This window comes from Hippocampus bargibanti, linkage group LG03 (assembly GCF_051943395.1).
Source record: "Hippocampus bargibanti isolate YZ-2025 linkage group LG03, ASM5194339v1, whole genome shotgun sequence".
Lineage (NCBI taxonomy): Eukaryota > Metazoa > Chordata > Actinopteri > Syngnathiformes > Syngnathidae > Hippocampus > Hippocampus bargibanti.
Genome location: NC_142736.1, coordinates 306796 through 321015, shown reverse-complemented (window position 1 = coordinate 321015; position 14220 = coordinate 306796). Strand labels below are relative to the sequence as shown.

The window sequence follows — 14220 nt, the reverse complement described above, 5'->3', positions numbered from 1 at the left end:
TTTTGTTTTAGTGCTTTTGAACGCCAAGGATCGGTCGCACACGTGACCTTAACGAACGGTGACGGGAAAGCCTTGCAAGTGGCGCTGTCAACACCGGGACATAAATAAAGCTAAAGATAGGGCAACGCGGCCTTCTGGTCAGACTTTTTATAGAAAGACTGTGATTTATAAAAAGGCCAACGGGGGTCTATTTTTACCCGCTGGGCTTGTGTGGGCTGATGGCCGTCTTGGAAACTTGGGATGCGTTTGTCAGCGCGACTGACCTTTTTGACTCCGGCGTGTCGCTGCGGCGCGCTTGGAGATAGTGGACGAGCCACAACCTTGTGATGAGGTCCAAGAGAAGGATCACGTAGGGCTCACCTTCATCTTAATGTTGATTGGGGCGTGCGTCTGGGAGTGATTCAGTCACCAAGGCATCATTTTTTTTCATTTTATCAAGGTCATAAATACATCCTAATTTACCGGATATAATAATAAGACATTTCATTTCATACTCTCAAGGTCACTTTACAGTCGGCAGCCACACCCGCCAGCGTTCACTCAACCCCGAAGTAACTCAAATAGATAGAAAGCTAGCTGGCTAGCTAGCTAATAGATAACTAATAGCTAGTGCGATAGATAGCAAATAGATAGCTAGATAGCTAATAGATAGCAACATGAGCCAGCGCTCACTCATTAACTCAAATAGATCCAAAGTTAGCTAGCTAGGTAGCTAATAGATAGCAGATGTGAAGGAAAACAATCAGCGGAGGAAAACATTAACGGTGAATGAGTTGAGAAGCAAGTACGGTATGGCAGATTGTGACCTTGACCTTGACCACGATGAGACGACGGGCACGGTGAAACCTATCGATGCGATGTCTTTGATTGATTGTTTCCAATATGGAGCAGGCCAAGGCCCTTGGCTGTCCACTTAACGGCCTTTTCCGTTTAGACGCAAGTTAACGCGGCAAGTTGTTCTCGCTGTACCTGTAACTTGAGCCCCGACATGGCCCAGAACCAAAAGTCAGCCTCCGTAACGGAAGAGAGGTTGCAGGGAAACCAAAAACTTTGCTTTCCTCAACGGCGATCCAAACAAAACAGATCCTAAAGAAAGACATTGTAACGAAAACAGAAACACTTATCACCAGAAGGATTTTAATGGCTGGGATATTTTTAGGATTCCCTGACAAGGTGATGCAGACGGATCACGAGCTCAAAGACAAGTGAACGGGCCCCGGAGTTTGTGCTTTGCTGCTTTGCCGTTTTGTTGCTTTGTTGTTTGTGTCCACGGCAACTGCGACAGTGACTGCTTGGTTGCGCTGCCAGATCGAGTCGCTGTCCTTGCCAATTCTGAGAATCGAAGGCCATTCAAAAGAACGTCTCTGGAAATGCTTTTGATAAATAATCAATGAGACACTTGTGTTTACACACGTTGCCCTCACTTTTGCTATTTTAAACAATTGATAGATGTATTACTCCTGGAAAATACCTGTACAACGTTTCCACATGTATGAGCTTTTTGTTTTGCTAAACACAGCCAGTTACGTGTGTTCTTCATCGGAACTTTTCATCTTATTGAACTCAACATATGACGCGTGGTAGCCAATTTGTCGTAAATATTTGGCTAAATTATCTTTGTCATTCCAATTATCACATCAGTCTGACCTTAACTATGTGGTCAGAGGTTATAGATAGAAAAAGCTTGGCCGCAGAAGCACAAAAACTGCTAAATATACATGTGGCTAAAGCTATTTTTGAAGTCTGACCGTAACATATTGTAACCTAGTAGCACGTCGATTTGGCCGGCGATGACGAGCGTGGTCGGTTATTGTCATCAATGAAGCTTCCTGGTGCTCTTTCGGTCGGCTTATTTGAGAATGTGTGTTACTTCACACACGCCAGCTCTCGTTCTTTATTTATTAGCTTGCTAACAGATTTATTTTTATAGCCATCGGAATTAGGCGCTAAGGAAACCGATGTAAACAATGACGCTGATTTGTAGCTACGAGACGATAAAATGTCGTCTTATTTATGTATTTCTGTATTTATTTCTTGATTGAGTTAGTTATTGGGGAAGTTGGACACTAACTTCTGTCGATGTTGGAGGCGGTACAGGTGTTGCAGTTTGTCGGAAATAATCACTTTACAATTCCAAATAACCAAATCCATTTCTACACAAGTACGTGCTGCACTGTAAACTCGGTGCATTCTGATAAAGTGGACAATGTCGCCATCTACTGGATTATTTAAGACATTACATACCGTGTGACTGGATGGAAAAATAAACATAATAATAATAATAATAATAATAATAATAATAATAATAATAATAATAATAATAATAATAATAATAATAATAATAATGCATTTCATTTTTAAGCGTAGTCGATATTGCAGAAAAAAAACATAAATGAATGTTTTTAATAGCCGGTGGTTCCTTCGTTTTAAGTCTGAATCTGGTACTCGTCATTTTTTCAAACCAAAAGGCAAATTCCCAAATCCTGTTCGGATGTTCAACCGAACATTGCATGGGCAAGTCCTAAAAGTCACACAAGGTGCAAAATGAAAACAAAAATACAGAAAGTCATTTTAGACAAGTAAGGAAAGAAATCGATGAGAAGGTTTCTTCAGCCGTCATCTGTACAAAAGTGAAGGTTTCGGACGTTTCGCCGAAACGTCCGAAACCTTCACTTTTGTACAGATGACGGCTGAAGAAACCTTCTCATCGATGGACCACTCCTGTACGACTGAGAGCTTACACAGACGTAAGGAAAGAAATGAAAGAACGCACACATGAAACTATTGTTGATCCTGGTGAGCAGGAGTAGGCCCAGATATTAGACAGTCATAGCCAAACAGAGCATTCAAGATCAACAGCACGACTCCAGATCCATCTACACTTGGAATTGTTGTCATGGAAATGATCGATGACCAGATGGATTGGATATGCAACAGGAGCAGCGACACGCTGGATTAACAAATCATCATTTTTGACACCAGGAAGAGGCCACTTTCCTACCCGAGATGAACGGGGAGCTTTCTGGACTTCCATTTTGCTCGATAGTTGCTGCCTCCATGTGCTGTACTTAAAGGACAACCGACGCCTCCAGACAAGTTGTGTCCATGATTTGTAAAATCACTTCAAATGACTTCTACTGAGCGTATTTGACAAAGATTCCACCGCATATAGCTATATTTTACATTTTAAGACTCGCGCTGAATATTCAGGAAGTCTTGTTTTCGAGTTGGTGACAATTCCTGACGTGATGTCACGTCAGGAACGCCCCTGACCGAGAAAGCGACATATACAATGCATTTTGGGTACTTTGTTTGGTCTGAAAACCAAACCGTTGAAAACTGTGTTGATGGCGAAATTAGAAGGAAAACACATAACGCGATGGTGAATCGTTGTGTGTTGCACCAAGACTACTATTTGATACTAGTTGACACAAATTCCCAGCAGAAAAATCAGCCCGTTTCCAATGGAGCTTGGGCGCCATCTTGTGCATTTTCTGGGACGCTACATTGGAGTCCTGACAGCTCGAATTGATACGGGAGGACTTCTTTAATCGATTGCAAACATTTATGCTTTCCTCTTCAGAACTATGTGAATCATATTCATAACTGGATGAGTAAGAAGAAAGCATCTTCAACCAATCTGAACTCTCTGAAGCCATTGTTTTGATTCTAGAGCAAGGTAAGACGTCATTGCGTGACGTCACGAACAAGGGGGCCATTTTGAAGTATAGTTTTGGTACACTTTAACTTTAATTTTTATTTGTGTTTTGGATTTGACTAAAAATATCAGCGTGTTTTGGGTATTTTAGATGCTATAAAACGTTTTTTTTTCTGGTGCCAATTAGGAAACAAAAAGGGGTGTTGTCACGTACTGTACTTGACGTAATTCTGATGTGCAGTAAATCGCAAAAAAACACGACTATAATCGTTTCTTTTGGCATTAGTAACTTGTACATTTAGCAGGAAATGTGATAAATTCGTGAAGAATTTTTTTATTTATTTATTTTGAACAATATTTTCCCTCTTGGTCACGTGAGTCGAATTTTCCATTCAGAGAGTGATAGATTTCCATTCCCTTTCACACTCACACTCAAGCATGGGTGACGACTCGCTACAATTTTACATTCGATGCTATAATATAATAAGCGCAGTAATGCCATTACATTACCGTCTGTGTTTTAATCTAATTTATAAATTAAGTTAAATTGGAATGCGCTGAAAATGCAAATGCGATTCGCTTTTCGCGTCGCGTGTGTCGAATCGCACGTTGAGAAAGTAGTTTTGCTTTTACCTAGCAATTCTTATTTTTTTTAAGTGGTTCACGTTAAATTTGAATGTGCTGAAAATTCGAATGTGAATCGCATTCCGCGTCGCGTGTCGAATCAGACGTTGAGAAAGTATGTTTGAATTTAGCTAGCAATTCGATTTTTTTTCATCTGGTTAACGTTAAATTTGAATGGGATGAAAATGCGAGTGTTCCGCGCCGTGTGTCGAATGAGAAGTTGAGAAAATAGATTTGGATTTACCTAGCGGTGACAGATGCCATGGCAGCCACCAAAGCAGCCAAAGAACAGAAATACGACAGGCAACTGAGGTAATTCATCTTTGAATTGGGTCTGATATGTCCTAATATTATTCGGAAGGTATCTCAAAAAGCCCACAAAAAAGCAACTGTGAAAGAAGAAAGCAACGGGCGAAAGGAAGGAGCTAGCATAGGACGCTTTGCTACACGCAGCTTCGGCTAACAAAATATAGTCATCGATTTGTTTAGTTTGTTGTTTTGTGTTAGCCTGATATATTCATGTGTTTCGTGTATGTTTACTACAACTGTCCCATTTCTGCAACGAGCATAAATGTCGGATTTTGGGCCACTGCTGTACGTCAGTATCAGAATCATCTTTATTGGCCAAGTATGTTTCAATCTTAACTGTATTGCCGTTGCACGATTGCAATAACTGCAGTGCTCTATTACTAAAATAACGGAAGACGTCATGACGAATCGTATTTTTAAGATAATACAGTGTAAATAACACTGCGAAGTTGTCTTTTTCAAACGGGCAATGGCAAATTGTGACGGATGAATACTGTACGTGCTGTTTGCTGCCAGATTGTGGGGGGACCATGGCCAAGAAGCTCTTGAGAATGCCCACGTTTGCCTGATCAACGCTACAGCAACTGGAACTGAAATACTGAAAAACCTTGTGCTTCCCGGTAAAATGGATTTGGATGAAATATTCCGCTCGGGAGTAAGAGGAAATGTTCATGTTTTCAAATCAAAGAAGTGACCTGCATGTTTTTAATCAGGCATTGGAGCATTCACCATAGTTGATGGTCACACAGTTTCCGGAGAAGATGTAGGACACAAGTAAGATGCATTTTAGTTGTTGTAATTTGATATCCATGCGCAACTTTCTGTTGATCACTTTTATTTGGCTTTGCAGCTTTTTCCTGAGCCACAACAGCATTGGAAAGGTACACTTCTTGACTGGATGTCAAATAGCCCGCTTAAATTCCTCCACGTGGAATCATTTGATGGACACCCCTCTATCTTTTTCTTCCCCTTGTAATCTGTCAGTGGGTCTTGACTTGAGGGTTTGTGTTGCAGAACAGAGCACAAGCCGCCACGGAGCTTCTCCAAGAACTCAACGCTGATGTATCGGGCAACTTTGTTGAAGAGGTTGGAGTTCTATTTTTTTTTTTTTTTTTTTCGTTTATTTCGTGTGGGATTCATGTTGGCCAATATGAACATGAACACGGCATAAGACAAAACTGAAGATATATAAAAATATATATATTGAGTACTGTATTGTTGTCGCTTTCTGTTTTTTCCCTTCATTTTCAGAATCCTGATATGCTCCTGGACAACAATCCAGAGTTCTTCCATCGATTTACCATTGTTATTGGTGTGCAGTTGCCCGAAAGGTACTGAAAGCTATCTATTTGAGTTACTTCCGGGTTGAGTGAATGCTGGCGCGTGTGGCTGCCGCTGCTCACCCACAGAAAAACTGATCCTGTGACTGTAAAGTGACCCTGAGAGTTTTGAAAGGCGCCGATAAATGAAATGTATTCTTCTTATTCTTATTCTTATTTTGCTTATTTTTCCTTTCTTTTTCTTCTTTTTCTTCTTCTTCTTCTGCTTCTTCTTCTTCTTCTTCTGAGTAGTAGTAGTATTCGTATTATTTATGATGAAAATAGTAATAATTTCCCCATCACTGTTAACAATTGCTGCACATAAAGCTAATGCAACATTTTACAAGATCCCTAAGTGGAATTGGATAACCATTTGTTCTTATCCATTTAATGAATCCATGTTGGATTGTCCTCCCAAAAAAAATGTTCACTGTGGTTGATTTTTATTTATTTCTCACTGTGAAAGGAATGATGTCTTTTTTTTGACGAAATAAACATTTGTTTGCCTTTTTTCCCTTTCTTTAAAAACTGAATAGCACCAGTCTTCGGCTTGGCTCTGTTCTGTGGAGCGCCTCAGTCCCCTTCCTGCTTTGTAAGACGTACGGCCTCATTGGCTACATGAGGCTTGCTGTGCAAGAACACACAGGTTGGTCGCCGCGCAGATATTGCGCTTCAGCGATATGAATTGAATACATAATGACGTTCTTCGGAACAATAGCCTCGACTTTACATTTTGTCCTGTATTTATTTTGACACTGGGTTTCACCCCGCACAGTGATCGAAACACACCCCGACAATGCTTTGGAGGACCTGAGGATAGATCGGCCCTTTGCTGAATTCAAGAAGCACATTCAGTCATACGACCTTGAACGGATGGACAAAAAGGTGCGTATTTTGTAGGATGTTGCATTTTTTTTCCCCCCTGCTTTGCTCCGTTAAAAGTGTGCATTTGTTTCGTAGGATCACAGTCACACGCCTTGGGTTGTCATCATCGCTAAATGTCTTGAAAAATGGCTGCGTGAGGTACAGTCAAGGTTTTGAACACAGATATTAAATACAGTGATACCTCGGCTTACCAACGCTTTAGATTACAAACGTTTCGCTTTACGAATATTAAATTCGCGAGAATATAATCTTGGCATACAAACTAGTTTTCGGCGGACAAACCAAACCACGCAGCGCCACGGTGGCTAGCGGACTAGTTTTCGTCACCACCTTTCTTTGAGTGCAGACGTGGTTTGTTATTGAGTAGAGTACTTTTGCTATTATGGGACCAAAAAAGACCCCACCACAAGCTAGTGTTCACCCAAAGAGGACACAAAACCAAATTACGGTCGAGCAGCAGAAGAAGAAGATCATCAAAAAACACCAACAAAGTGTTCGTTTGTGTGACTTAGCGTCCCAGTACCAGTATGCTAAGTGGACCGTTGCTACATGTGGTTAAGGGTGTTTCTGTGTTGTCTTAGCGGTGGTCTCAGGCAATAGAAGAGGTTGAAAAACTTCTGTTGATTTGGATGAACGAAAAGCAGTGAGCAGGGGACAGTTTGTGTGAGGGTATGATCGCCGAGAAAGCACGGCAACTTTACTCGGATATCATCAAGAGGCAACGACATCAACGACCATCACAAAGGTCAATAAAATGACTTTTTTTATACCGATAATACAATGGCACCCTTATTATACATAAAATAAGGTATATTTCATGTAGTTTTAAGGCTTATTTAATTGAAAAATATGTTTTATGGGGACCTGGGAACGGATTTTTCTCCTTTTTAATGGTTTCTTATGGGAAAGAAATGTTTGCCAGACAAACCTTTCGCCTTACACACACTTTCTGGGAACCAAGTCAGTTCATAAGCCGAGGTATCACTGTATTTGTTCATGTGTTCAAAATGTTACCCCGTTGTGCTCTTTAGCAAGACTCCCAGCCACCCAGAAATTACAAGGAAAAAGAAGCCTTCCGACAGATAATTCGCCAAGGTATTTATGCCGAGTCATTCACTTGATTCAATCCCCGATTGTGCGTCGGTGAAAAAAAAAGGTGTTCATAAGGTTTTTTGTCATTCTGTGCTTTAATTCAGGGATCCTCAAGAATGAAAATGGCGTTCTCGAGGATGAAGAAAACTTTGAGGAAGCCATTAAAAATGTCAATACCGCTATAAACCCAACCAAGGTATCACATACTATCCTGTACACTAACTGTAAGATACAAAACTAAATAAGAGAAATACCGCTTGTTGTTGTTGTGTTTTTTTTTTTTTTCAGATCCCGAGTGTTATCAAAGACCTCTTCAATGACGACCAATGTAACAACATAACGTCACAGGTTTACTTTTACTTTTTTCCCCCCTCCTCTTGCTCTTCATTAAATCGTTCATGTATTTTTTTTACATGCAAACATTTCAGCTCGAATTCAATCTAGCATTATTTGTTGACAGACTCCGCCATTTTGGGTGATGCTACGAGGCGTGAAGGAGTTTGTCCACAACGAAGGCTGCGGAAACCTACCTCTGCGGGGGACCATCCCGGATATGATCGCCGACTCGCAGAAGTTTATCAGCCTTCAGAATGTGTAAGGAAATGCCAGGAAAAGAAAATGACAGACGTCGCCTTCACCCCCAAAAAAATATCAAAAAAATCATACTTTAGAAAAAGCACATTTTATTTTGCTCTCCGCAGTTGTGTGAATACAAAAAAATGGCTGCCTCATCCTGGCACTTTCGCTTTCTTTGGTGTATCGCAACATCTTAATGAGACTCTCAAGTGACATCCACAGTAGAGCTATTTAAAATCTTCTTTTCCTTTTGGCTTTTCCTATTTAAAATAAATAAATCGACAGATAAATAATTAAATAAATAAACACACAGATAAATAAATAATAATAATTAAAAAAAAATATATATATATATATATATATATACACTACATAAATAAATGCGCACACACACGTACACACATACACATATACATACATGCGTGCAATAAAAAAATACATACAAATAAAGTAATTAAATAAATAAACAATAAATGATGAATAATAACTAATAAAAATACATACAAATAATTAATAATGAATAATCATGAATAATTAATAATAATGAATCATTTCTAATTTGTAATGAATAATTAATCATTACTAACTGTTAAATAATAACTAGTACATAATAAATAATCAATAATAAAACAGAGGCAAATAAATAAGAAACACAGGAAAATAAATAATAAAATACATAACTAAATAATAAATAAAAAAAATACACAAATAAACAAAAGGAACTCTCAAGACCTTAAAATAGATCAGCATTATTTTTCATGAGAACAAAAAAATACGATGCAAAAGGAGAAAAATCCTACATATTACACCACCCCACCTTCACACCAACCACCCGGAATGGAATTAGGATCTTCAGGGAAAAAAGGGTGCAGCTAATTCTAAAATCGGCATTAATATTACTTATCTATTTATGCATCCATTTTTGTAATTAATTTATTGGATATGCGCTGGATTTCAAGTTGAATGTTTCCTCACAGGTACAGAGAAAAAGCTCTGCAGGATGCCGCGTCTGTCGGCAGATACGTTGAAAGTCTGCTGCAAGCCGTTGGAAAGGTAAAACGCCACCACACTTAACCAAAAAAGTCTCCTTATATCAATATCAGTTATATTGATAGTACTGCGTAGTACGATATTATTTTCATCTCCCACCAGCCATTTTGCTGAATCGATAATCACTGTTTTTCATCCAGTATGTACATGCTGGCGTTGGTGGTTTCTCTCGTGTGTCTAGAACAATGTCGAGGGCTACTCAGAGTCACGGTTGCAAGAGTGCGTTATGAAAATAATAAATGACGTTTTTATTTTATGCATCAGTTTATTTTTCACTTCACGACAGTACAAAAGCATGCTAGATACGCAATCCATGAACTCAAGGAGAATCAAAGATCCCCCGTTTATTGCCCCCTTTTAATGCAGGATGGGATATATCGATAGTCCGGTTATGTCGATATTTTTTCCGACTCCTGAGACTATCGATATAACGAGACTTTTCTGTATAATTGCGATTCTTGGTCGACTATAAAAACAGTAAAGCAAAACAGAATTCTGGGATTCCAGTCACTTTCTTCTCGGTTGTCACGTGACATGGAGGGTCAAATGCTGATAATACGTTTCATCCTAATGCCATGTTTTTGTTTTGTTTTGTTTGTTTGTTTTACTCCCCCAACAGGCACCGGAAAGCATCTCTGAAAAGGACATCCGACTCTTTTGTAAGGAGCACTCACATTTTTGGTTTTAGCATGTTATCAAAGCCTATTGACTAAATATTGTGTCTAAACGTCGCACAGTTGAGCGTTAAAGTCTGATTGAAATTCGAACATTTTTTTAAAACGGATTTTTTTTTTCAATCACTGACTTTTTTTGTGTTGTCTTCCAGGCAAGAACGCGTCCTTCTTACGAGTGGTGCGATGTCGATCTCTCGCAGCAGAATACAACGTGGATTCAGTCAACAGAGATGAAATCGGTAAATTGGCCACGTCCTTCGCGGCGATCACCAATCTCTTATTAAAGATCATCAAATCTCTATGGAAGCATTAAAGGACAACCGACACCAATTTTTTGTTTCCTAACTGACTTCAGAAAAACGTTTTATCGCATGTAAAATACCCAAAACACGCAGGCTGAACACCAATAAAAATGACTTAGTGTCCAAAATCTGCCAGAAATCAGCTCAAAACTGGTGATTTTCAGAAAGTCCCGCCCCCAGTTCGTGACGTCACACCAAGTCGTCTTGCCTTGCTCAAGAAACAAAACAATGGGTTCACAGAGTTGAAATTCGGAGAAGATGCTTTCTTGTTCCTCATCCAGTTATGAATATGATTCAAATAGTTCTGAAGAGGAAAGCATACATATTTGCAATCGATTAAAGAAGTCCGTCCATATCAATTCGAGCCCTCAATGACAGCATGTAGTGTCCCAGAAAATGCAAAAGATGGCGCCCGAGCTCTGTTAGAAGTGGGCCGATTTGTCTTCTGGGAATTTGTGTCCGCGAATATTAAATAGTAGTCTTGGTGCAACACACAACGATTTAACATCGCGTTATTTATGTGTTTGCCTTTTAATTTCGGCATCAACACGGATCCACACGAAGTTTTCAGACCAAACAAAGTACCCAAAATGCATCGTGTGTCGCTTTCTCTGTCAGTGACGATACCTACCGTGATGTCACGTCAGGAATCGTCACCAACTGGAAAACAATACTTCCGGAATATTCGGTGTGAGTCTTAAAAGGTCAAATGTAGCTTTAATATGCGGCGGAATCTTTGTCAAATACGCTCACTAGAAGTGATTTTACAAATTATGGACGCAACTTGTCCGGAGGTGTCGGTTGTCCTTGAAGACGGACAAAACAATTGAACGCTCCTCCACTAGAGGGCAAAAGATACAATGAACGTGTATGGAGATTGGTGTCAACAGGCCCAGATTTTTGAGTTGAGCCCATTTCTTGCTCTCTAGTCCTTGTTGTCATCTCTCATTTTCACTCCGCAGCTTCATGCATGGACAATCCCGATAGCGAAATGGTCTTCTACCTCATGCTTCGAGCCGTCGACCGCTTCTACCAGCAGCACTCGCGCTATCCCGGTACCGTGCTTAGGAAAATACATGCATAAATACAAAATCCCAATTGCAAGCGATTCCTCTTGGCGGCATGTTTTAAATGTCCTCTTTTTTTTAGGGGTGTATAACTATCAAGTGGAAGAAGACATCAGCAAGCTGAAGCTTTGTGTCACCGGCCTGCTGCAGGAGTACAACCTCAACGTCAACATCAAGGATGATTACGTGCACGAGTTGTAAGTCCTCGTTCCTCTTTCGTATCCAATATCTCGGGTGAGTAGTATTAACAAGATTTATTGATTTCTTTATTTATTCATTCATTCATTCATTGGTTTATTTATGTATGGATTTATTTATTCACTAATTTGTTTATTTGTGTATCTACTCCTTCATTCATGTATCATTTAATTTATTGATGCATTCATTTGTTTGTGTATTTATTTATTCTCAATTTATTTTTTAGGTATTATTTAGTTTATTTGTTCATTCATTTATTTGTGTATTTATTTACATGTATATATTATACATTATATTATATATTTACTCATTCATTCATGTTTTGATTTATTTATTAATTTGTGTGTTTATTTATTCAGAAATGTATTTATACATTTAGTTATTTCTTTGTTCACAAATGATTTTTTACTTTATTTGTTCGTTCATTTATTTGTCTATTTGCTCAATCATTCATGTATTAATTAATTTATTTGTTTGCGTATATATTTTTTATTCACTAATTTATGTATTAATTTATTTGATTATTTTTTTTTTCATTCATTCATTTGTATTTATTTTTTATTCACTCCTCTTTGTATTCATTCATTCATTTATTTATGTATTTTGATGTATTTATTGACTTGGTGAGCTTACTTCCTTCCTTCTTTATTGATGTTGTAGCTGTCGATACGGTGCAGCCGAGCCCCACACGGTTTGCGCATTCATGGGAGGTAATATCTCACTCAAGATGGCCATTAATCTCGCCGCATGGCGCCAGGATGTGTTTTTCCTGATCCTTGCGTGTGTTCAGGTTCAGCCGCTCAAGAAGCCATCAAGATCATCAGCCACCAGTTTGTACCATTCAACAACACCTTCATCTACAACGCAATGTCACAGACCTCGGCCACTTTACAACTGTGAGGCAGGTACTCATTCCCAACGCGTTTACCCACAACGGCGGACGTCCGCGCCTTTGGATATATATATATATATATATATATATATATATATATATATATATATATATATATATATATATATATATATATATATATATATATATATATTTTTTTTTTTTTTTTTCTTGTTCAACTATGTGCATTTGAACGTCAATTTGGCCCAACCGGTGTTTAAAGTGGTACTGGGGATGGATACCTGAGCAACCCACCTATCTACACTAGATGACATTTAAACCCTTCGATTGGACATTATACTGGCTGCTGATGCATGAGTATTTTTTTCCTAAAAATAATTCATAGTCGTTATTTGGGGACTTCAAAGTCTGCTGGCTGATAGTGCGTTACTGTACAATGAAAGCATCAAGAGTTGAGTGAAGCGTCGCATCGAAGCTTGTCAGATTCCATCCTGATTTTCAACACAAGGTGGCGCCTTTCCATTTTCCGGTTCAAAGTCAATGGCCACTTCATTAGGTACACTTACACGCCTGTCCGCCCTAGAAGGTGATGCGTTTTGCTTCTCTTTGATCAAGGTCACTGCGAGGTTGACCAAAATTGTCCTGCTACTCATTCTTTTAACGCTCCATCGAGTTCTTTAATGTCGGCGTTTGAACCATCACCAAACTCCACCAAAGTTTTCCAAATGGATACATAGTTGCTGTCATTTTTTACTTACTGTAAGATATCCGCGCTTGTTACGTACGAGCAAAATGGAAACAGTTATTTAGCATGTCCTTTAACAAAAAAAAAAACAATGTGTCAAGTGTCGTGAGCAAGCTGCAACAAAAAAATACCGGGCCAATATTGGCCGCTAATCAAAAATCAGAATCACACGTGTAGGATCACAATAAAACATTGACGTGTCACTCTATGGCCTGCGGATTGTAACGTTATTTTGACAAACATTAGTCTTCAAAGCAGGAAACTTTTGATGTTTTGGTCAAACTTCCTTTTTTTTTACTTGCTGTAGTTGTTCTGTTTCTAGTTCACACAGGACGCAAATAAAGGTGACCGTTTGTTGTGTCGAGCTGCTACATTTGGGCTTCGGATTCATTTATCTATCTATCTATCTATCTATCTATCTATCTATCTATCTATCTATCTATCTATCTATCTATCTATCTATCTATCTATCTATCTATCTATCTATCTATCTATCTATCTATCTATCTATCTATCCATTTATTTATTTATTTATTTGTTGAAATGCACACTTGGGTAACTTTATTGGCAATTTCCTCTGCCGGATTAACTGGAAGGAGGCGTGGGTCATCTTTCTGCAAATCATTTAGTAATCACTCGAGGCGTGTTCCACAGCAAATAATTAAAGGAATAAACAGAAAGATAAACAGATAAATACCGGGAAATAGCTAACTAAATAGATGACTATTTACTGATTTACATCAAATAAATAAATAAAGAAATAAATACATACACATTGATTTATACAAAATAAATACACAAATAAATAAATATGGATTTATGTAAAAAAATAAATACATGAATAAACAGGTAACTAAATAGAGAGATA

The 14220-nt window shown here is 38.6% G+C and overlaps 1 protein-coding gene across 1 annotated transcript; it reads left to right on the top strand.

Moving 5' to 3' along the window:
- Nucleotides 1-4387: 4387 nt before the first annotated feature.
- nae1 (nedd8 activating enzyme E1 subunit 1) lies at nt 4388-12722 on the top strand. Its single transcript, XM_088993178.1, has 20 exons — nt 4388-4594; nt 5108-5211; nt 5305-5365; nt 5442-5472; nt 5606-5677; nt 5843-5922; nt 6447-6556; nt 6686-6795; nt 6871-6933; nt 7827-7890; nt 7992-8083; nt 8176-8235; nt 8348-8481; nt 9441-9516; nt 10133-10172; nt 10340-10426; nt 11452-11544; nt 11639-11753; nt 12415-12464; nt 12545-12722. Exons 1-20 carry the CDS (start codon nt 4545-4547, stop codon nt 12652-12654), a joined length of 1602 nt encoding a protein of 533 aa, XP_088849304.1. The 5' UTR covers nt 4388-4544; the 3' UTR covers nt 12655-12722.
- Nucleotides 12723-14220: the final 1498 nt, after the last annotated feature.